Genomic DNA, 20,394 nt, shown 5'->3' with positions numbered 1-20,394 from the left:
AACATCCTTCATCAAATTGTGCATTTATCGTAGATGTAAATTAACTTGTTCCGATATATAAGAAAATTTCCATTTTGAAAAGTTACGGATCTATGACGCAATTACTGCGATTGGAGCACATTTCTATTGCATTACATACTTTTCTTGTCCCTAGGGTCGAAAGTGCCCTATTATAACCCTAAGAATAAAAAACATATTGACTTTAAGCTGTATTAGCATGTACATACCATTAAATAACTCGAGATCAAAAGGAAAAGTTTCGTGTTCGTGTGTTTATTGACCTCGACTTCGCCTCGGATCAACAAAATACACACCAGAACTCTACTTTTTATGTAAATGACTATTAACTATTGATGATCGACCGAATTGCTTGCTGATTTCAGTACAGTACAATGTGGTACTTCTTGTGTGAAGCTTATCAATCCGTGGCGAAGCTGAATTCAGTATCAAGACTTCCTCCTGTGGTTAATCTTCCACAATCGGCCCAAACTTACTTAATGTTTTAAAACTGTAAAAAAAATGTATTTCATTTAATTTTTATAGATTTATATTTATTGATGGATAATTTATGTCTATTAATAATATAAAAACTGCTTCATGTTATCGTAAATCTAATTATTCTAAGTATGATTGTATTACTGTACAGCATGCCATTTAGTTGAATATTTTTCAAAGTAAAAAATTGTAATCACATTTTTATATAAAATGATTTATATGAAAAATCGTCTGTGTATAAGCTTCCACCTGATGTACTGCGCCGATTGTTTTAATAAACAATGGATACTGGAACTTTAAAACACATAACCAGAGTATCGTTAGGATTTTTTACTCTCCAATACAAAGTGCCGCGTACCTAAAACCAAATCCGTTTATGACTTAGTCTTTTTACTCATTGTTTTATTCCATTATTCACCGCAGGTAGTGTGGTATTCACCATCAGGTCAGCAGAAAATCCCAAGCCGTCGTAGCTCTTGAATGGGCAAAACTTTCCTTCACATGCGTCAGGCGATATTGTAGCTCGAGTATTGATAGCATACAGAATCCAGTATGCTTCGTGTGTAAGTGTGGGAGTAAGGTCGTGGTCTGTAATAATAACAGTGTATTTTGACTAGAGCATCTTCTCGATCGAATCCACACGGCAAATCAGTTTTGGTTTCCCAAGAAAGCATCACACTAGTGACTAGTATGACCGAAACCACACGAAAAAATGTACGTTGTTGGAATCGATAATTATGCTACATTTTCCATTGAAATCACTGTCGTTTGTTTTTGGCCTAATCTGTTAACTCTGTAGTATACTTTCAACTAGACCAATAGTAGATTCATTAATTACACTAGTGATATGCTTGCCTTGGGAAAGATTTTGTTTAGATAGTAAACCCCAGTCCTTTTCTTTCATTAGCTGAAGATATTTCCTCCACAAGACTTTCCTATTCAGCGTATCGAAAACTACCCGAACCACCCAAGACATCCTATATAATAGTAGATAGTGCATTTACAGATATAATTGATTGATTGTAGATTAACTGGTGAAACAATTAAGTGAAATTTATGAGTATTCCATCATCACATGGAAGTAAGTGGTCTGCCGTCCATTATTGTCGTCACGAATTTTTACGTTTCTTTGTTTGAATATAGTGCGCAAATTGTTCGACTCCAAAGTAATCTCAATATTTTGACGCAATGCAGATTTAACATTACTTAATTTAAATTCTTGTTTATCGTTATTGCAATAAATAAAGGCAGATAAAAGGCAGTGACTCAATAAACCATTTTTTTTCTCTCTAATTTAAACATTTTCTAAGATATGTAACATACGTCCATACTATTTATAAATGTCGTATCGATCAATATTTTATTTAATCTGACCAAGAAAAACCAAACCGTTTGATGTGTACAGAAAAGTGTAAGTGGCACATTAAGTAGATTGATTTTAATGACTGTAGAAAATCTGGTATGACTTACTTGTTTCAACTTTTTGATCAATGGAATTGGGTTCATGGGAGAACAGAATTATATTTTAAATTTGAATTGTTAAATGCAGAAAGGACACAAATTGCAGGAGCGAATTATGAGACAAAAATCAGTGCTTTAGGCACATACAAATCTATTTTTCGTTTCGATTGATAACCCCAAATTCAATAATTAAGTCAAAAGTTTGAATTTGATTTTTCCTATAATTCGCTAATGTGTCCTTCATTTAGAATGAGTTAGTTTCATAACACAAAATTTCACAAATAGTCTAGTCGATAAGGGCAAGCGTTTACCAAAACTAGTTGCTCAAACAGCACTTAAAATTCTTCTAAATTTTTTCTAACAAGTATAGACAAAAAAAATTTTGCACAAAAATTGATGTCTCTTTTTGTTACAATACTTTTAGAAGTATTTTAAGTGCTGGTTGAGCAACTGATTTTGGTAAACGTTTGCCCTTATCAACTAGATTAAAAGAGTTGAACAAAAGTTCCCAATATTGGTTCGAATATTCGTAAAGGTTTGCGTCCTTGTTGGCAATTATTTGAAGATGATGTGCCAATCCATTGAACTACATGAAATATTTGATTACCAATCCATCTTGGATCAATCTTTTTGTTGGAGCAGTTGTACGACTTCAGTTTCGTTTCTTTTTGTCAAAAATTTGTCATATAATTCCTTGACCTAATATTTCTATTCAAATCGGATTTATTTAAAGGCACTTGAACGTATGATTGTTATAATCACACAAAAGAAATCGCATGTCCACTTATAATCGATAAGCTCAATATTGCACATATTTGTTGGCTGTGCAAGTTTTTACGTCTACATTGTGCCGTTTTTTTTATCATTGATGTACGACGTTCGGTTGTTAATGAACACCTTCCATGATTTTTGACTCGTATTAATTTGAGTTCTTGTTTGGATTTAGTCAAAAATGAAACAACAACAAAAATGGAATCCCAAGAAAAAAACGCATTAGTGATAATAATGAGGATGCGCAATTTTTTTAATATAATGAAACCACTTAAATCACCTTTTCATACAGATAAACCGCCAATGAACCCACTTAAACAGGTAATTAAATTCAACGAAATTTGTTTTTTTTTTATATTAAGCTTGGAATAAGATAAATACGTAGATGGTATACATCGATATTTATGTAATTTAAGTAAATAAAATGGACCGATCGATCATTAATTTCACTACGCAAAAGTACACGTTTTTCATATTTACCCCCTAAAATGACTCTAGACTCAATGATATGAGTACGGGGAAAAAGTCATCTTTCAATACAGCCCATCCCCTTCCTAATTTTTGCATCATGAAAGTTATAAACGATATGTCGACTTTATGTCTTTCTTCAGTGTTATACTAATCTTGTCTTACCGTCTGTGATAAAATCGGCTGTCAGCTGTACCGTGTTTCCCATTGGAACCTTACATGGTGTCGATTCACAAGTCGATATTCGCACCGATACAAGGTCAAAAGTAGAACCTAGATAGGCGGAAAGACGTAGTTAATGAAAAGTTTATGGTAACTACCTCGGTACTATAGAGAACGCTTGGTAGTCCTTATCTAACTATGCAACATTCGATATAAAATACTATAATACCAGGCACTCAGATGTATTTTTCTTCTTTGGATCTTTTCGTTATCTTACGACAATGTCCCGTTCTACAAACGAATAAACCTCAAACTATAATTTTGTTGCAAGTTCAGCTGTGTCATCGATTTTAATTTTATTTGATTTATTGAATCGTAGTAAATCCGAGTAAATTTTAAATATTGATTACTTACTGTTATCGGTCAATCAGAGTCCTCAGCTGTTTGTTGACGTAAATGAACTGACTAAAAACAGTATTATAATAGGAGACTATTTACCGGAAGTTATTAGTTATTGAGCAAAAAGTAAAACAATTTTTCCATAATTTAGAAATATATTTGCGAAAAAGTAAGGAAGCCAGTTCGCTAAAAACATATTCTGTCTGAACCAGTTCTGGCCAACAAAGATAACTTTTCATTTTAAAATGAAGGCAGAATTTGAATACGTTTTCTTCTAACTAAGAACTGAAGAGTAAATTTGATCTGAATCAATTCTCAACATTCTTCGATTAAGAAAAATAATTCGATAAATATTGCTGGCACACTGAGCACGCGGATTCGCATGCATATTACCATGATCATTCCCATTTCATCACTCTACCTGTACCAGAGAGTTAAGAGTCTATATTATCGAATGTTATCTAGGATGTAAAACGTTTAGCTATTAAATTAAGGGCATGCTCGCATTGACATAAGCAATCTGGGTTGACCGGTATTACGAAAGATCTTGGGCATATTGTAAGTATTCTGCGATTAATTGACACGTTTTGTGAACAAAACTACTCTCCGGCTTGTTCCGGCTATTTAGCTCGTTACCGTTTTTGATGAAGTGGCTTCATAACATTTGTTTTTTCGTATATACAAAACTGGGGTCGGAAATCGTTATAAAACATAATATTCGCGAATCAACGAACAAAAGATCCAGGAAAATTCCATCGAAATAATTGGTGAAATATAAAATCTAAACTGACCGCAATCCTCAAAATCCAACGATTGTATGTATGATGGCTTCCCATTGGTAGTTTGCAAATAAATCAACAAAATAAACATAAGTTTAATGGGACAAACACGTTTGAACTCCATAATTTCCGATTTCAAGTTTAGCTTCACTTTTTCGCAACCTTCTTGGCAACTAAATCACTACTTATGCGTGCTTGATATAAATGACTCCCATTTTTTGCTTCCATCGAAATTGATAAAAAAAATTATTCGTTTCTCTCATATACTAAATGTATCTCAACAAACTTATCGATAAAATTCATTATCAAATAATTCACTTGATACTGGACGAGATTTGAGATTGCTGGAAAAGATATCGAAGTGGCTAGTGGCTTCTTTCATTTTTAGACGGATTAAGGAACGCATCGATACCGCGGTTAGTCTTTTGAGTGATAGCTACTCTAATGTGGGGTCTTATTGTGGACTCATATGCTTCATGGAACTTTCGCTTCCCATCGGATGTATAGGCAGAGAAAGTAAATGTTGGTTGTGCTAGGACGATTGCGTTGATTTATTGGTTGTAAGGATGTTAAAAACCGTCCGGCATGCGCCATCTACCTCGCACAACCATCCTACCATTTCTCTAGTAGTAGGAAGGTTTCTTTTGTACAGAAAATGCAATTGTTGTTGCCGTCAATTTAATTTTAAATATTTGGAACAATTCACCTCAATCTAATTTATCATTCCCTCTCGTACACCGATCCTCGAAAGATGACTCCAGTTACGGCCTCATCATTTTTAAGTAGGTCTGCGGTAATCTTATAGAAGCCGGGTTGTGACAATTTTCGGAACACATTCGCATCAAATTCACAATTTGTCATTTTATATTGTTCCTACAGGAGAACAAGCGCATTGTCTGCCAATTTTCATCATTAAAAAAAATTGACCTACCTTAGTTATCGGACACGTCTCTGGATCTGGTAGATTCGAGCAATCTTTCATAGTCGGATGAAAGAAAGGTTTGTAAATTTTTTTCATAAATGAGCAGGCGCTGAATTCGGGAAATCGCTTGTATTCGCTGTATTCACCATCAACCGTGTCGCTCCGATAGACTATTATTCGTGACTTAAACAATTCGCAGTCATAATATCAAATATAAATTACAAATATGTTGCACAGATCGTCATTACTTTCCATTCATCGTCCAGGTCCAATTTTTGCTCAACTTCCCCATTAACGAGGAAAATCGAATCGGATCCGTCTTTGTGTTTTATTTCGTCCATGACAATATCAAAGTATTCTTTTACGGAATCTTGCTGCTCCATACCACCATATTTGAATGCGTAGGTCTTATCCTTGTAAATTTTAAATAATTGACAATCCGGACATTTCATCCAAAAATTTTTAATTTTTATTTACCTCGTCGCAATACGTTTTGGTTATACCACAAATCAACATGAATATTAAAATTTGATTCATTTTGTGTAACGAATTGCTATTTAATTATGCAGTGAAAAGGTACTGACTGTGCGATCTGAGGTACTTAGGTATATAAATAAGAGATAATCGGTTTGCATGGATCTAAATAGACAATTTTTTTTAAGTAAACATATGAAAAATGAATAAATTATATTAGGATTACATGAATTAAATTACTGGTTCAATGAAGTGTGGAAGACACTCATCAGTGCATTAGTACTTGCGCCAGTGTTAACCTTTCACAGACGGCAATCATATTACTAGCTTCGTGTTACAGCTACAGAGACGAGCAATACAAAGTTGGGCACTACACTATACATCTGAACAATATTTTGATCACAAAAATAGTGTTGCTGCAACACGAAAGCTTGAATATGTTGATCCACGTCACATATTTTTCCTCTTCTATAGATAAAAGAATCCTCCAAATCATTAATTATCAAATCTATTACTTGATTTACGTCCATATCAAGAATGACTGGGACTGATGTCATTTAATCGGAGGAGGGTGATTTCAGCGGTGCTGTGGATGCATCAGTTTATATCAGGTCGGATCGACTAGCCATATTCACGCAATCAACTGAACATTAACACGGGAGTGCGAACGCTGAGGAATCCGGATTTTATTAGAATAAAAAAATTCAAGGACCGAACATGGATGGAATTCCACCATTCAAAAATGCTTGTCGAGCGTTCAATCGGGCTGCACTGGCTGTCGATCCCACATCCAGACCAAGAGTTTGGTGATTTAATAGAAATGTGATACGAAAATGTTTTAGAAGAATTGACGATAGAACTTTGTCTTGTATTGTATAATAAAGGAGGGAGAAGGGAAACGGAAAACTTTTCTGATTGATTGACGAAACGGATTTGAGGACTGAGGTAAATTTAAGATTTTGGATTGAACTATTTTGACGAGACGTGATGTCAGAATTAACTGTTGGTGTGATTGTCTAATGTGTCTGCACAATACTCTCTCTAGCAAACAAACTCTCAGCTCTCTGTGTCGAATTCACACCTTATTTCTTTGTTAATTATTGGGATATTCTTCGGTTGAGATCAGTTGTTGACGTTTCAACGCTATATTTGCGTCATCTGCAGTGCAAGATAAACTTGGGATTGAGAATTTTTTTTTATTCTACAAACACTATTCGAAGTTTTGACTGACTACGTTTTAATCGAGGAGTAATCACTGATTTACTAGCTCAGTAAATCACGGTAAATCACAGTAAATCAAGTAAATCAAAAATGAAGTTTCTACTAAATTTGAATCTATTTACTTCAATTTGTATTAGTTCATGAAATTTATCCTATATGTTTACGGCCACGATACTTCGAAATGTAATCCAGTGACAATTAAAAATTTTTCAAAAATTTTTCAAATTTTTTTGTGATTTACCGTGATTTACTTGATTTACTGATTTACTAGTGATTACCCCCTTGGTTTTAATGTACATGTAAATTCCAAAGGCTACTTGATTCTTTCACCACCTTAATAAAAGTAGTTTCGTTTTGCTAGAGAGGGTATTGGTCTGCAAGACGAGAAGACAGAACTGTCACTGTGAACTGAATTGATGGATTGAATGTAGAAATAATGTTGAACTGTTATTAGATTGGTCCGCTTTGTTAAGTAGACGTTAAAACCAAAAAATAAATAAATAAATTTGATCCAAGTACTGACGTAATGAAATAAAATCCCTCAATTTATTCACAAAAAATTTATGACCCCGACGTGATTTGAACACGCAACCTTCTGATCTGGAGTCAGACGCGCTACCACGGAGTCATAAGTTATTCACAAACAAAACTGTTTCTGCGCGTGTGCTATATAATTTTGATGTAAACTGCCGACGCAACTCAAAGTTCTTGAGTTCCAGGATCGAGAGGCATTTTGATTAAAATATAAAGGTTTTGTCAGTTGCTGTAGGTTTATTCGGTCACAGAGGGTTAGGACTACATTGCATCCCACGGCTGTTCACAATAAAATGTAAATAGGCAGTGAATGGATTATGAAGGCGATGAAACAACATCGACGTCTACTGAATAGATTGTGATAGTGATAGTGGTAGAGATAGTGAATATATTTTGAAGGCACGAAAACAACATCGACGTCTACTTCTTTGTAGGTTAATATCAGACTACTGGGTATAATCATCTAGTAAATATATTTAGTCCGCAAGAACAGATTGTGGAACAAAAAACAAAAGCTTTCTAATGTGCAACATAATCTCGGTTGACGTACGAGTCTTATTGATATTCATGTTTAATTCAATGTAGAAAAAAAAACTGAACATCATGTTGTCGTGTTAAATGTTGAAAACACATTCAATGTTAGAAAAAAATCTCTCGTTAACGAACATGCCTGGTGATTACTACATTGATAGCAGACAGAACATTATATTTTAGTTAGAATGTAAAGTTGAAAATCTTTCCAAAATTCAATATTTACTATACAAAAGTACAGAAAATGTTCCATCGAGACCAACGAAATTATTTTATTGTTACAGTGCAAAGAACTTATCTATCGGTTATAACAGAATATGAGTTTCGAAGCATTAGTATCACGATAATAATTTCATTGTACAATAAGCGCAAAACACAGAGTGCTCGTAGTTGAAGCTAGTAAAACCCATACCGTCCTCTTTTCGTTTGATAATGACGATATATGCGCTACATACTGAATGTATGAAATTCGCCTATTCTTTCTAACGAATTCGCTTTGAGAACGTTTTCGTTTGTTTCATTATTATAGGTTCGTTTTCCAAAACTTTTCTGAGGATTCGGAATGAATTTGTTTTAGAACTTTTGCCTAGGCAATCATACACGGCAAAATATACAGTTTCACAAGTTATTTTACTCACTAATCCCGCCTAGGGAAATGTCTTTTCACGATCATGTCAATAAAGTATAATGGCTCATTTTGCGTCTGCAGTGAGTACACTATTATGCTACTAAATCTATAAAACCACTTTAAAGTTCTAGTAGCAGTTCAAGAGACAGATATAAAATGTTTGAGTTGCAGATACTTACGTTATCTCATATCCAGATAATTGTAGACGAACCAACTCACTTTGGGCCGGTTCAAATAATTCTGACACAACAACATCGGGTGGTGGTTATTGAAAGGGATATTATATTCGACCGATAGAAAAATCCAATACTACCGATAAAAAATAATAAAATACCGATAGAAATTAGGTACACATCGCTGGCACCTCTTCCAGCTAATTCACACCGTAGGTGTTATATTCTATGAAGAGGCATTTTATTTAAATAAAAATTGAAGTTTAGCAAGTGGGAGAGCTATAAAGACATTCTAAAATCATAAAACAAAAATGTGTTAAAAGGAACAAACAGAGCAGTGCTCTTTCCTTTCCTAGGGCTCGCGTAAAGCGCATGTAAAATGAATAAACTGTTTCGACCTCTGGATCCACCTTCAGTCGCCTCCACCATTACACGAGACAGCAACAAATCATTCAGTTGAACGTGTTTTCGAATGATTTACATAGAAAAATGGTCATCTTCTGATGACTACTGCTGTGAAGTATCCAAGCGCAGCAAAGTACAAGTAAAAATTTTGTTCAACAAACATTTCGAAGCTTTCAACAATTCAACAAAAAAGGGAAACTCACAATTTCGCTCTGTTGGTCGTTTTAACGCATTTTCGTTTTATGATTTTAGATTGTTTTTATAGGCATTGCAGCTCTCCCACTTGTTGAACTTCAATTTTTAAATAAAAAAAGCCTCTGCCGCCGGTGCGTGTTCTATTAATTCATAGTTGTGATGAGCTCTATGCGTTTGTATATATCTGGATTTCGGTACACAAACGCAAACGATATCTAGGCGCGAACGCAAAACGAAATCTTCTTGTTGAATATTTTTTTTTTTGCGACGTAAAATTCCTTTTATTTATTTAAACAAGCGAAAAAAAAGACTGCTCACAAAGGCGCAGTCAGTAAAAAAACGATCTTTTCATCAACAAATAAATATTACAATAAATAAAAATCATCTACTCTACTTCTCCCTAATGTTCCTAGAATGCATGCCGCATTTCCTCTTTGAATAGCGATTGAAATTTTCTGTAATAAGTAATCGGTGGAGCGCGGTTCTCCTGAAGCTGTTTTCATTAATGACCCCAATTTGTAGACAAATTTTTTCGTTTCTGGGCCCATGCAACCTAGCGATTCGAAAGCAATAGGAGTGAATAAATAATTTTGTTGAATAGCTTTAATGGCCCTGAATGGAACTGGTACTTTATCTCTATGACCGGAAGCAAGTTTAACTCTTCGAGAAAAACAACACACAACGAAACAGGAATTCATAAAAACAATTGTACGCCAGTAAGCAATGCCAAACTGAAACTATAAGTAAAATATCATTCAACTGTGTCACTACCACAAGACAACTCTTTTATTTTTTACATGAAATTTTCCGAACTGAAAATGTACTCCATCCTGACAATTGCCTTGGTTGTAATAACATTCACACAGGCCATCGACTGGCATAATAGACAACTGAGCAAAGGATTGCGACTTCAAGGGAAACGATCTAAAAATAGTACATTCCAGTGGCGACGAATGTAGGAGTAGGTGTACTGCGACACCAGGCTGCACTCATTATAGTTGGGTCGACACTTTCATTTCTCCCGCATTTCCTTACATCCTTAAGAAAGGCCTTGGCGTCTGCTACATGAAAACGAATGTAGTGTTCAGAACCTACGCTGTATCGAAAAAATGGGATTGCTGCAAGGTAAAATAACTGATTTCTCATTGATATATTGAATTTAGAGATCAAATTTGTAGCCATCTTGCGCGTCGAATGAGGCGTCTGTAAGAAATCCAGTCGTTTCATGTTCGCCCGATGATATACAAATTCACAATAATTCCAATGTTGAAGATGGATGTAGTGGTGGCGGTGGGATCGTTATTCTCTCTCTTTGTGTGCCGTTATTCTGTAATTTAGCATCGTTTCTTCGTAGATGCTTTTACATGCGGATTCTACCAACCGTGGGAAGAGAATGATTACGTCTCCAATGGATTCGCCACAGTCCGCTTACCTAGAAAATATGATGCTGACTTGTGTTGCATGTGCTTCAAATTGAAGTTTACTTCCGGTCCGGTAGTTGGAAAGGAAATGATAAAACAAGTGATAAATACTGGTGATACTGTGACAGAAGTGATGACACCCAAGCCTTCCAATTATATCAACAATTCAAAATAGCTTTCGCTTATTTGCAGTGAAATTATTTTGATCTTTTGATACCAGGAACAGGAGACAGCAGTGCGAATGGATGCTCAACACAATGGGGACACCATTAAAACAGGTGGTGGAAGGGTCTTGTCATTTTTTGTGTTGTTGGCGTTCTCGATTTTCTAAATAAAAACTTCCGATTGTAGATCATGTTGATTTTGGACGGGTACAAAGTGAAGAGGAGTGTTCACGACTTCCGCCGTACCTCATTAAAGGGTGAGTTGAGGGTGGTAACCATTTAAAAAAAAGTTATTTTCCAATTAATTTTAGATGCATTTGGCGTTTTAAATGGTTCCAAAATGCTGACAGTCCAACTTTCGATTTCGTCGAAGTTCGGTGTAATCAGAGGCTCTACGCTAGAAGTGGCTGTGAAAGACAGGACACTATATAATACAAAAATGACCTTCAATCAAAAATGAGGAAATTTTGTTGTAAAATATTCCTCAGATTTGTGTGAATTATGTTAAGAAAGAACTATATGGGGAAAATACAATCGCGGACTGTGGTCTGTTTCGCGAGTAAGATTTTTATTTCGCAGGTCGCACTCAATTTTCTTAGAGTTTTCGGCGCAGCGACTTCGTCTTGGCTCAACAAAATTAACACAAAAACTGGACTTTTTAACTTTTTTTTTCCTAGTTATCCGATAGTACCTACCAATGTACCAATAGGGTAAAAGGTTCTTCTTGTGGTGACATTCGCATTGTCAAGAAAGGTTTTTTACTCGAAAACTTTCACTCACGTATTTGAGTAAATAACTTATAATCGAGCTCAGGTAAGTCCATACCATTTTCAAACGTCTAAGGATCGCAGTAAGTTTATAAGTAACTCTATTTCCCAGTACAAAGAACACGCTTTCTTCGTGCGTAACGGCTCCTTTTGAAATAAAAATTCTGCAGCTCAGTATTGGATTTGTGGTGCACATAAACTGTGACTTTTATTGTTAAAATACATTCTTCATAGTTTTCTTAAACGTGTATATTCGCCATAACTATATATCGCAATGATTTTCTTTCAATACGTGGACTGACCAATATTGCATATTTGGTTTCATTTTGTAAATGCTGTGTTTTAAAAACAGGCCGATCTTCCGGATAAGAAGGAACATTTCCATCAAAATAAATTCACTCAAATGTTTGTGTTGCTGGCATTGGTACGTAAAGCATGTGGTTTCGGCTGATTGCTGACAAATGTACTGTTGAAGTCTGGTATCTGAGGCCATTGAGCAGCAGCCATTCGTGGAACAGGCCGAAATATTGGTTGTCATTTTGCTGCACAAAGTGGTAGTTGTGGAAGTTGCGATAGCTGAGTATTTCTACAGGTCGATAAAGGAAAGCCATTAGGACCAACTAAAGTTTTCTAATTTTTGTCTCTACCTCTTCATATATCCTTCGATGGCATGGTCTCTAACATATTGAAATGCAGACATGCGCTCAGTTTGTTGAAAATAGAATTGTTGAAATGAGTTTAAACGCTTATCGAATTCCGGGAAAATGTTAGAATAACGTCCAGACTGGTAGCTTCGAAAAGGTAATTGTTGAGTTCGCATTGTGTCTACAACAGCTTCTTTACTCGAAACGACTTGATGGGAAATCGAATGCTTTTTCAAGTAAGCCAGTCTGTAACTCCATTCATATAAATTGAAGTGATGCGAATTTTTATTAATTTTCGTTACCTGCGAAATGTTTTACCGCATTCTTTGCAAGGAAAGCCATTGTTCGGCACATCAGAAGGTTGCTTTTCAGTAGTGATTGACTCCACTTCTTTCGAAATTTCGCTAGCTGTTGACGGGGCTGATTTTCGGGGACTGTTTACCACTTTCGGTTTATGCCATCTTCGGTGCGAGGCCAAGTTAGCAGGACAGTTAAACACCTAAGAGAAATTTGAATCAATTATCTAAAATTGCAGTGTACGTTCCAAACATTATTCGGGTAGGGTCTTTTTATTTTTTACAGACAGTCAACGTGTCGTGTATTCAATGAATCTCCATTCATTTTCTGTTTAGAGTGTAATAAGTTTGGAAACCTAAGTCTTTTACTTCATTCGTTTAAATATATAAATATGCTGTATAGCAACTTGTTATTAACAAGAGACTAGACTAAGAAGAGCATCGCTTACTTTTTTTTATTGATAGCAGATGATTCGTCGTTTCTAAAAGGTAACTTGATAAAAGGGTAACGGTATGTCTTTTTTAGGAAAGCTGGGGGGTGGAGAAATGATTCTCGACTGACTCTCCCGTAAAGTGGACAACAATTTTCATATTTACTAATTATACGGTTATCATCACAGACATGACAATGTATGAATGCATGCATTAATGGATCTTGGTTACTAACAATTGGTTAGTCTAATTTATCACAAATAACAAAAAACCTCCTTTAATTATCAAATGGCCTAAGCTGAACTTGTGCAACAAATAGTAATTTCGTATACATAAGAATATTGAAAAACACAACAATTACATATTGAAAACTTCACTCGTGGACTGAAAGTGTACTTGCTAGCGCGGAGTGACTCTTAACTCTAGCTTGAAATTTAATAGACCATGACGCGCGATAAATCATTAGACCAAGGTAACCGATCTATGAGCGAACGATTGACTTAGCACTGGATCACGATTTGTTCTTTTGATTCATACTTTGTTTTGTACGATTTGTTTTAAACCTAAAATAGCTCCTTTGAATTGTTAATTAGCATACTGGAGCTATGCCGTTTTTTATGTTCTGTTTGGATTTTTTTTTGTTAAATAAAGAAGTGAAGAATGTACATATTACACTGTAATACTATTACAACTCTCATTTCACCGTATTTATGTTTCTTCATCTCTTTTATTAAAAAAAAAATTGCAAAAAAGAAACAGTAAAAATCACCATTATCGTGAATCACGTGAGGTATTAAAATATCTATTAAAAAATACGCGATTAGCTCTGGCCGATGTGATGCTGTTAAGCAAAATTTGTCTTTAAACTAATAAAAGCAAAACATTTTTCATACTAGCGATGCGAAAATCCTAGATGAAAAGATTCGACTAATTGTATAATCGTCAACTGAAAAATGTAAACTCGAATTCTTCTAAATTCGCTTTGCTCAACAACGTTGACTTCCGGAGGGAAACATATTGACTGTCGAAACAATTTACTAACCTTGACCAACAGGCGGAGGTTTCTGATTAACATACGCTTAACAAATAAATCAGCGAGTGAAGTCAGTGGATTCGATACTGAATCTAAATGAGAAGGTTTGAGAGAAGGGACATCTATGTAACTTTTGATTCTGGACCCTGACGTATAATTAAACTGTTTCGCGTAGGCTACAGTCCACCTTTTACGGCAACTATTTTTTTTTAGAAAAATTACAATTTATTTTCATCCTTTTGAGGTGTCTAGCCTTGCCTACGAATAGTAATGTTATACTTGACTCGTATTTTACCAATTTTACTACACGCGTCGAAAACCGTACTTTTCATGTTTCAAGCATTTCTTTCGAAGCCCTCACGAAATCCATTACATAACTCGTCTTCGCCTCGGATCAACAAAATTCACACGAAAACTCTACTTTTCATCTTTAGATCCGTACGAAGTACTAGGGTCTTATAGGTTTGTAACACGTCGAATTGGACTCCCTGAGTAAGAGGGTGATATTTCTCAATATCTCGAGTAAATTTTGATCGAATTTCATCAATTTTTTTTGTTTGAAAGTTATTACTAACAAAATGGCTGCCTGCGGCCATATATGATCTTGGGAAAAATGCTACTTAGAGAGTTTCTGTTAAAATAGAAGTAATTTGTTATGTGTTCAGGCATTCCATATATGAACATCTATATATAACTATATACAGCTATATGCAGTCATATACAGCTATATAATAGCATATTCATCTGTGAAATGGTTATTTATAGGTAGATATAACGTAGGTAGCTGTTTAAATAGGAATTTATGAAATTTCACTTTCACATTCAGTAGATAATGAAGTAAAAGAAATGAAGAGTTTCACATTAAAGGCTTTTGATACAAATAGGTGTTTCGTACGGGTCGGCGTTAGCTATGTTTTTATTACTAGTTTTACATGTTTTTGAAACCTAAACCAATTCTCTTGTTTTCCCTAGGTGTGAAATAAGCCATATTCGACTATAGGGAAAACAAAAGCACGTAATAGTATTTTACATGACTAGGGATAAAAAGATGAAAAGTAGAGTTTTCGTGTGAATTTTGTTGATCGGCGAAGCCGAGGTCAATAAACACACGAAAACGAGACTTTTCACTTTTATCCCGAGTTATGTAATGGATTTTACATGCTAAGGGCGTCGAAAGACGTTCTTCATACATGAAAAGTACTGTTTTCGACGCATGTAGCATGTAAAAATAGTTTTTTTTTTAAGTTTTGCAAGTAAACCGCATACACTACACATATTATTCAAAGTACCACGATCAAGAAACATAGCAATTCTTTTGGTTAACAAACATTGTTCAAAGTAAATTATGTGCCAACAACAACAACGACCCTGGTCAATCAGCGGAAATGTTGTTTATGGGCAGATTCCGCCAATAACGGTATGTTGCGTTACAATTTTTAAGACTGAAAACTGTAGTTTCAAGAAAAAATCGTAGTTTCAGGCATTAGACTGGTCCTTTCTCTATTGCCTCAAAGGGTTCTTTGGCAAAATTCAACTGAAAACGAACATTTCAGAGTGGTGGAAATTTAACGACATTTTGCCTTTTACATAGGGTAGCACTGGAGTGATTTTACAGACTGCTGATTTAAGTTCCCCTGGAGTCCCTCTACAGTTTTCGATAATCAGGAGACCCGTGTCGGTGTGAAGGTAGCAAAATTGTTTCAATAGATGAACGCAGTAATTTTCTTATGACTTAATAGATCGATTGATGAAAAATAAATGATCAAATTTTCGATTAATTTTATACTAGGGTCATGTTAGGTTATCCTTCCATACCTTCCATACAGATCGAGAGCAACATCACTAAAGGGCACATTATAGAAACTTTTTTTGATATGAAATTTTCTATGAAATTAGGATTTTTCGTCGTATTCTTCAGAGGCTTTTCTGTTTTCCGACAATACCTCCCGAACCATATGGCCGATTGACTTCGTGTCTCGATATATCGGGGATATACCCTTTGTTAAAGTTTCAGATATTACCATATCCCCATAGAGTTAGTGTACTGGTCTCTGGCCAAGTAGTCGGACACCTACTATTCTGTCAATCATAAAACAAGTTTATCAATAGATGTCTGAAAACTCTTTAATCCTGAAACCAACACATCCCCAACCCTAAGAACGTCCTATACGAATTCGTAGGTTTTTATTAAGTGAACGATGAGTCGAACTGCCATACTTCTTACAATCCTACTAGTGAGTTAAGAAACATATATTTGAAGAACTATACATTTATGTGAAACGCTCACTATCGAAACTGAATTCGCGATAATAAATTTTCTCATATTATTTCGCTGTTTGTGTTGACAGGACTACACCAATAATTTATTATTATTATCTAAGATAATCTGGTCAAAGAAGCACTAGACGGTTATTTAAAACATTATTCTGTGGATCGAAGATATTTTAAGTGTATGCGATGGATTAACTAATCATACCTTAAATTAATATTTAAATGATATTGCACATAGCACTGAACCAAGCACTAGAACAGGCCTTTTTAATATGATCTGCCACAAAATAAACAACATTTTTTGAACAGCCACAGGTATAAAAATGAGAGCCTCTAATGTGTCAAACATTTTCAATTTTTAGTTTTCTTTAAAATGTAGACAGGTTAGGTCATTTCATTTCCATTTGTCAATAAACAATCACTATATCATTACTATGCAAGAGAAGTAAAGTGATATCTCGTATCCAGATGAGAAAAAGTATCCGAGGGTGGCAGCCCGAGGTACTTTTACTCATTGTGACACGAGATATCACTTTATTTTCCGTGTGTAGTACGACGTTTTACTATGCGAGTGATGTAAAGGTTATTGCCTATACATGTAATAGCCTTGTTACATGCACCAGCATAGTAAACACATTTTAATTATCGAAACCAAAATACTGTCAACAACTGGAGCACGTGTGTCCAAAATATAGTACACCGGCAACTCTCCTCTTTTATAATGACAACATAGCTGGGTTGCATACACAGGTCCGTCTTGAAAAAATCTGGTCTACTGCTTGATTTCAGATGCTATGTTTTGCAGTTATAACAGAAATTTTAACAAAAGAAAACTTGATTTAGGAGGCACATCAATACTATCGCTGCAGATAAAACACTGATAATAAGAAACAATTTTGATATTAAATTTTACCTTGTCACATTCAGCACACCTGTATTCAATGTGAACGATTCTAGAACACCGATGCTGCGCCAATTGAAATGCATCGTCATACATTGCACGGCACAGTTGACATATGTATGAGCCGATCTGATTATCGATACTAGCTAATATCATTTTCGCTTCCTCCGTTATTTCCACGACATTAAATGCAGGATCTATATCACCTTTACGGACCACCAACTCTTCATCGTGTCTTAATTTTCGAATTATCGTTCCGGACACCGGGCTAGAGTTATCGTCGTCAAGTGGTTGTTTTCGGATCTTCAATTTTCGTTTTTCGATTTTGCTTTCAAACGATTTTTCACATTTAACTGGATCGTTCACTTGGCTACTAGTTGATTTACCGAAATTCTTTTCGAAAAGTTTTGCAAAACCTTCGAGTGCTTGATAGTGCTGTTTTGAGTCCTCGTAAACGACCTTATTGCGCGACAATGGTTCATGGACTGGTGAATCGTCACATTCACTCGAACACACAGATATACTGTTCTTAACGCTATCATCCAGTTTGCATTGTTCGTCCGATTCATCACAAATATCGATACTTTTCGTATCGTCTTGGCTAATCACGTCAATGTAATAATCTTCTTCGTCCGAATGTGTTGAATTTTCGACGTTCAATTCTAGATCGTCTGATAAACTCGTATTTTTGGACACATTTTGAGATTCATCCCTATCACGACCGATGAACACGTCTCCGTTATTTATTTTAGTAAAATCCGTCGAATTCACAAATGCATTTTTGTGATCTTTTCGATCGACTTCTTCCTCCGTATGCTCGTTCTTTTGCTGCCATTCCGTCAACTCGGGGTCAGGCTGGAGTTCATCAACACCTTTGCCTCGCCACATATGTCCGTTGAATGGAAGTAGTTGAAAATGTTCCTGAAAACCATTGCTTCTGGACCGTTTTCGTGGCGGGGAAGGAGTTGTTGGTGGAGTTATTGGTACTGGATTTCGTAGCGAAAGATCTAGCGGCGATAGCGGATCACCGTTGCGTATTAGAAATGGGTGATAATATGTTGAGTTCAGTTGTGGTGGAAATCTCAATGCAGTGTTGTACGGGAACATTGTCTTTTTTTCTATGTTTCACTTAATTTTACGTTTATCTTAAACTTTAGGTAAAAACTTTAATTTTTGTTCAGTTTATGTGCAGGCCTAAATATCGAAATGAAATCTAAAATCAGTATTTTTGTGCGACAGAGGCAATATAACGTTTGGATTTGTAACAAATGATTTTTATGCTTGATCTCATATCGTTGATAACATTTAATAGTTAATTAATTTACAAAAAATCCCATTAAAAGTAGCCACTACTAATCATGGGCTAAGTTTGGCTGTATAACGTATTGTCAGATAAGTTTCATCACACTGTCTATCTTTCAGAAAACGATTTCTCGAGTTTTTTTTTTTTGAATTTTATAAAATTTTATAAAGATTTTAGAAATTTTCCTGAAAAATATTTTCGATAAAATTCGTAAAAAATCTTAAGGTCGCGTTCGTGACGAAGTGTGACCACCGTGATCATGTACACTTATAGAAAATTCTACATAAGCTCAAGCTTCCTAGTCCCTTTTAAAATGTGAAATGAAAACACCAGGACTAACAAAAACATTTTCAGAGGCTTCTACCTTTTCACCGAAAGTTGACACATTCTAAAGCATAAAATATTCATCAGTTTACAACATTCTACAATCGACCATCATTTAAAGTAAGCAATCTTAAAATAGAAACATCACCGGTCGAGTCATTTTGTTGCGTGACGCATCATTGAGGAAGCAACAAGTGTCAGTTCAAATGCAAATTTGATTTCCGTAGATGGTAGTGATTATATTTTACTTTGGAAATGTATGAGCCTCTAATGGAATGACGGTCAACGGGAACTATCCAGGTTTACAGCATTGATTACTGGTCAAATTTCGATGAAGATTTGTTGGTAAAATTTGGTAAAAGAAAGAATTCCAATTCTTTGTTGTTGACGCTGTCAAGACACACCCATTCAAAAACTTATAACACGGAAATTTTCAACCGAAGCAAAAGGTTGAATCTTAAATCTGACTGATTGCCTTTTTGGGTATTGTCTATTCAAAGATAGCATAACGTTAGCTAGAGACTGAGTTTCACTGTTTGAATGCAGCAATCTTTGTCGGACTGTGACCGATGGTATTTCAGATTTAAGTCTCATTATTGCGGTCTTATGGATCAACACACAAGGATTGAGTTATTTTTCGCTTGGTATTCATGGTATGAAGATTGTGATAGTACATTACGTCCGATATGAAGGCAACTATACTTAATCGTGGAAAAAAAAACAATCTCCAAACAATTACGTAAGGTGTTTTACTTGCGAAGCCCTGCGGTATGAAAATTATCGCAAGTGTCAACGGTATGTCACTCGCGAAAATTTTATTTTCGCAGAGTGCTACAAGTGAATTTGCTTTACAACTTATGAATACAGAGAGACAATAGTATTTTACATGACTAGGGATAAAAAGATGAAAAGTAGAGTTTTCGTGTGAATTTCGTTGATCCGGGGCGAAGCCGAGTTCAATATACACACGAAAATAAGACTTTTCATTTTTTATCCCGAGTTATGTAATGTATTTTACATGCTAAGGGCGTCGAAAGTAGTGCTTGAAACATGAAAAGTACGGTTTTCGACGCATGTAGCGTGTAAAAGTGTTTTATGATTCAAAAGTTGTTGTGGTTTAATGATTCCACTCACAATTTCTTTAGCAAATACCAATCGAGATTTTTTTTGTATTTAATTCTTGTTCCGAGCGCGTGTCTAACAAAAATCTAGTTTTTCAT

General features: G+C 35.2%; 4 protein-coding genes and 1 long non-coding RNA gene across 7 annotated transcripts; 2 read left to right on the top strand and 3 right to left on the bottom strand.

The window, feature by feature from the left end:
• Positions 1–665: 665 nt before the first annotated feature.
• Positions 666–4,745, bottom strand: LOC119067463. Its single transcript, XM_037170449.1, has 4 exons — positions 4,548–4,745; positions 3,361–3,468; positions 914–1,083; positions 666–853 (listed from the first exon to the last, which is right to left on the bottom strand). Exons 1-4 carry the CDS (start codon positions 4,657–4,659, stop codon positions 767–769), a joined length of 477 nt encoding a protein of 158 aa, XP_037026344.1. The 5' UTR covers positions 4,660–4,745; the 3' UTR covers positions 666–766.
• A 472-nt stretch (positions 4,746–5,217) lies between these two features.
• LOC119067461 lies at positions 5,218–6,042 on the bottom strand. The gene is made up of 4 exons (XM_037170447.1): positions 5,935–6,042; positions 5,706–5,870; positions 5,467–5,640; positions 5,218–5,408 (listed from the first exon to the last, which is right to left on the bottom strand). Exons 1-4 carry the CDS (start codon positions 5,992–5,994, stop codon positions 5,256–5,258), a joined length of 552 nt encoding a protein of 183 aa, XP_037026342.1. The 5' UTR covers positions 5,995–6,042; the 3' UTR covers positions 5,218–5,255.
• A 1,342-nt stretch (positions 6,043–7,384) lies between these two features.
• On the top strand, positions 7,385–20,255 carry LOC119067196. Its single transcript, XR_005085890.1, has 3 exons — positions 7,385–7,394; positions 14,869–14,875; positions 20,069–20,255. It is a non-coding gene; the product is annotated as an uncharacterized LOC119067196 (long non-coding RNA).
• Positions 10,390–11,723, top strand: LOC119067195 (putative endoglucanase type K). 2 transcript variants are annotated; one of them, XR_005085889.1, is made up of 6 exons: positions 10,390–10,743; positions 10,797–10,908; positions 10,973–11,169; positions 11,232–11,317; positions 11,391–11,460; positions 11,515–11,723. XR_005085889.1 is itself a non-coding variant. In XM_037170027.1 (4 exons), exons 1-4 carry the CDS (start codon positions 10,684–10,686, stop codon positions 11,232–11,234), a joined length of 372 nt encoding a protein of 123 aa, XP_037025922.1. In that variant the 5' UTR covers positions 10,390–10,683; the 3' UTR covers positions 11,235–11,321. The 2 variants fall into 2 exon arrangements, 1 of the variants encoding a protein (XP_037025922.1); XM_037170027.1 differs by lacking the exons at positions 11,391–11,460; positions 11,515–11,723 and having other exon boundaries at positions 11,232–11,321.
• On the bottom strand, positions 12,152–18,776 carry LOC119067194 (zinc finger protein 354C). 2 transcript variants are annotated; one of them, XM_037170025.1, is made up of 4 exons: positions 17,560–18,776; positions 12,917–13,113; positions 12,618–12,866; positions 12,152–12,556 (listed from the first exon to the last, which is right to left on the bottom strand). In XM_037170025.1, exons 1-4 carry the CDS (start codon positions 18,652–18,654, stop codon positions 12,505–12,507), a joined length of 1,593 nt encoding a protein of 530 aa, XP_037025920.1. In that variant the 5' UTR covers positions 18,655–18,776; the 3' UTR covers positions 12,152–12,504. The 2 variants fall into 2 exon arrangements, with proteins under 2 accessions (XP_037025920.1, XP_037025921.1); XM_037170026.1 differs by having other exon boundaries at positions 12,618–12,860; positions 17,560–18,774.
• Positions 20,256–20,394: the final 139 nt, after the last annotated feature.

The sequence above is a fragment of the Bradysia coprophila genome, assembly GCF_014529535.1.
Source record: "Bradysia coprophila strain Holo2 chromosome X unlocalized genomic scaffold, BU_Bcop_v1 contig_12, whole genome shotgun sequence".
NCBI classification, from domain to species: domain Eukaryota; kingdom Metazoa; phylum Arthropoda; class Insecta; order Diptera; family Sciaridae; genus Bradysia; species Bradysia coprophila.
This window is presented reverse-complemented; position numbering and strand designations above follow the sequence as displayed.

Bases quoted from the DNA above. Each gene is read 5' to 3' on its own strand.
- LOC119067463 (XM_037170449.1), bottom strand. From the start codon at position 4,659: ATGGAGTTCAAACGTGTTTGTCCCATTAAACTTATGTTTATTTTGTTG. The intron at 3,469-4,547 runs GTCAGTTTAGAT...CCGCCTATCTAG, and splicing joins GTTGGATTTTGAGGATTGCG to GTTCTACTTTTGACCTTGTA. The intron at 1,084-3,360 runs GTAAGACAAGAT...TTATTATTACAG, and splicing joins AGCCGATTTTATCACAGACG to ACCACGACCTTACTCCCACA.
- LOC119067195 (XM_037170027.1), top strand. From the start codon at position 10,684: ATGAAAACGAATGTAGTGTTCAGAACCTACGCTGTATCGAAAAAATGG. The intron at 10,744-10,796 runs GTAAAATAACTG...TCAAATTTGTAG, and splicing joins AAAAATGGGATTGCTGCAAG to CCATCTTGCGCGTCGAATGA. The intron at 10,909-10,972 runs GTGGGATCGTTA...GTTTCTTCGTAG, and splicing joins AGATGGATGTAGTGGTGGCG to ATGCTTTTACATGCGGATTC.
- LOC119067194 (XM_037170025.1), bottom strand. From the start codon at position 18,654: ATGTTCCCGTACAACACTGCATTGAGATTTCCACCACAACTGAACTCA. The intron at 13,114-17,559 runs GTAAAATTTAAT...AATTTCTCTTAG, and splicing joins GGTGTGCTGAATGTGACAAG to GTGTTTAACTGTCCTGCTAA. The intron at 12,867-12,916 runs GTAACGAAAATT...ATATGAATGGAG, and splicing joins TGCGGTAAAACATTTCGCAG to TTACAGACTGGCTTACTTGA.
- LOC119067461 (XM_037170447.1), bottom strand. From the start codon at position 5,994: ATGAATCAAATTTTAATATTCATGTTGATTTGTGGTATAACCAAAACG. The intron at 5,871-5,934 runs GTAAATAAAAAT...AAAATTTACAAG, and splicing joins CCAAAACGTATTGCGACGAG to GATAAGACCTACGCATTCAA. The intron at 5,409-5,466 runs GTAGGTCAATTT...GTTCTCCTGTAG, and splicing joins AGACGTGTCCGATAACTAAG to GAACAATATAAAATGACAAA.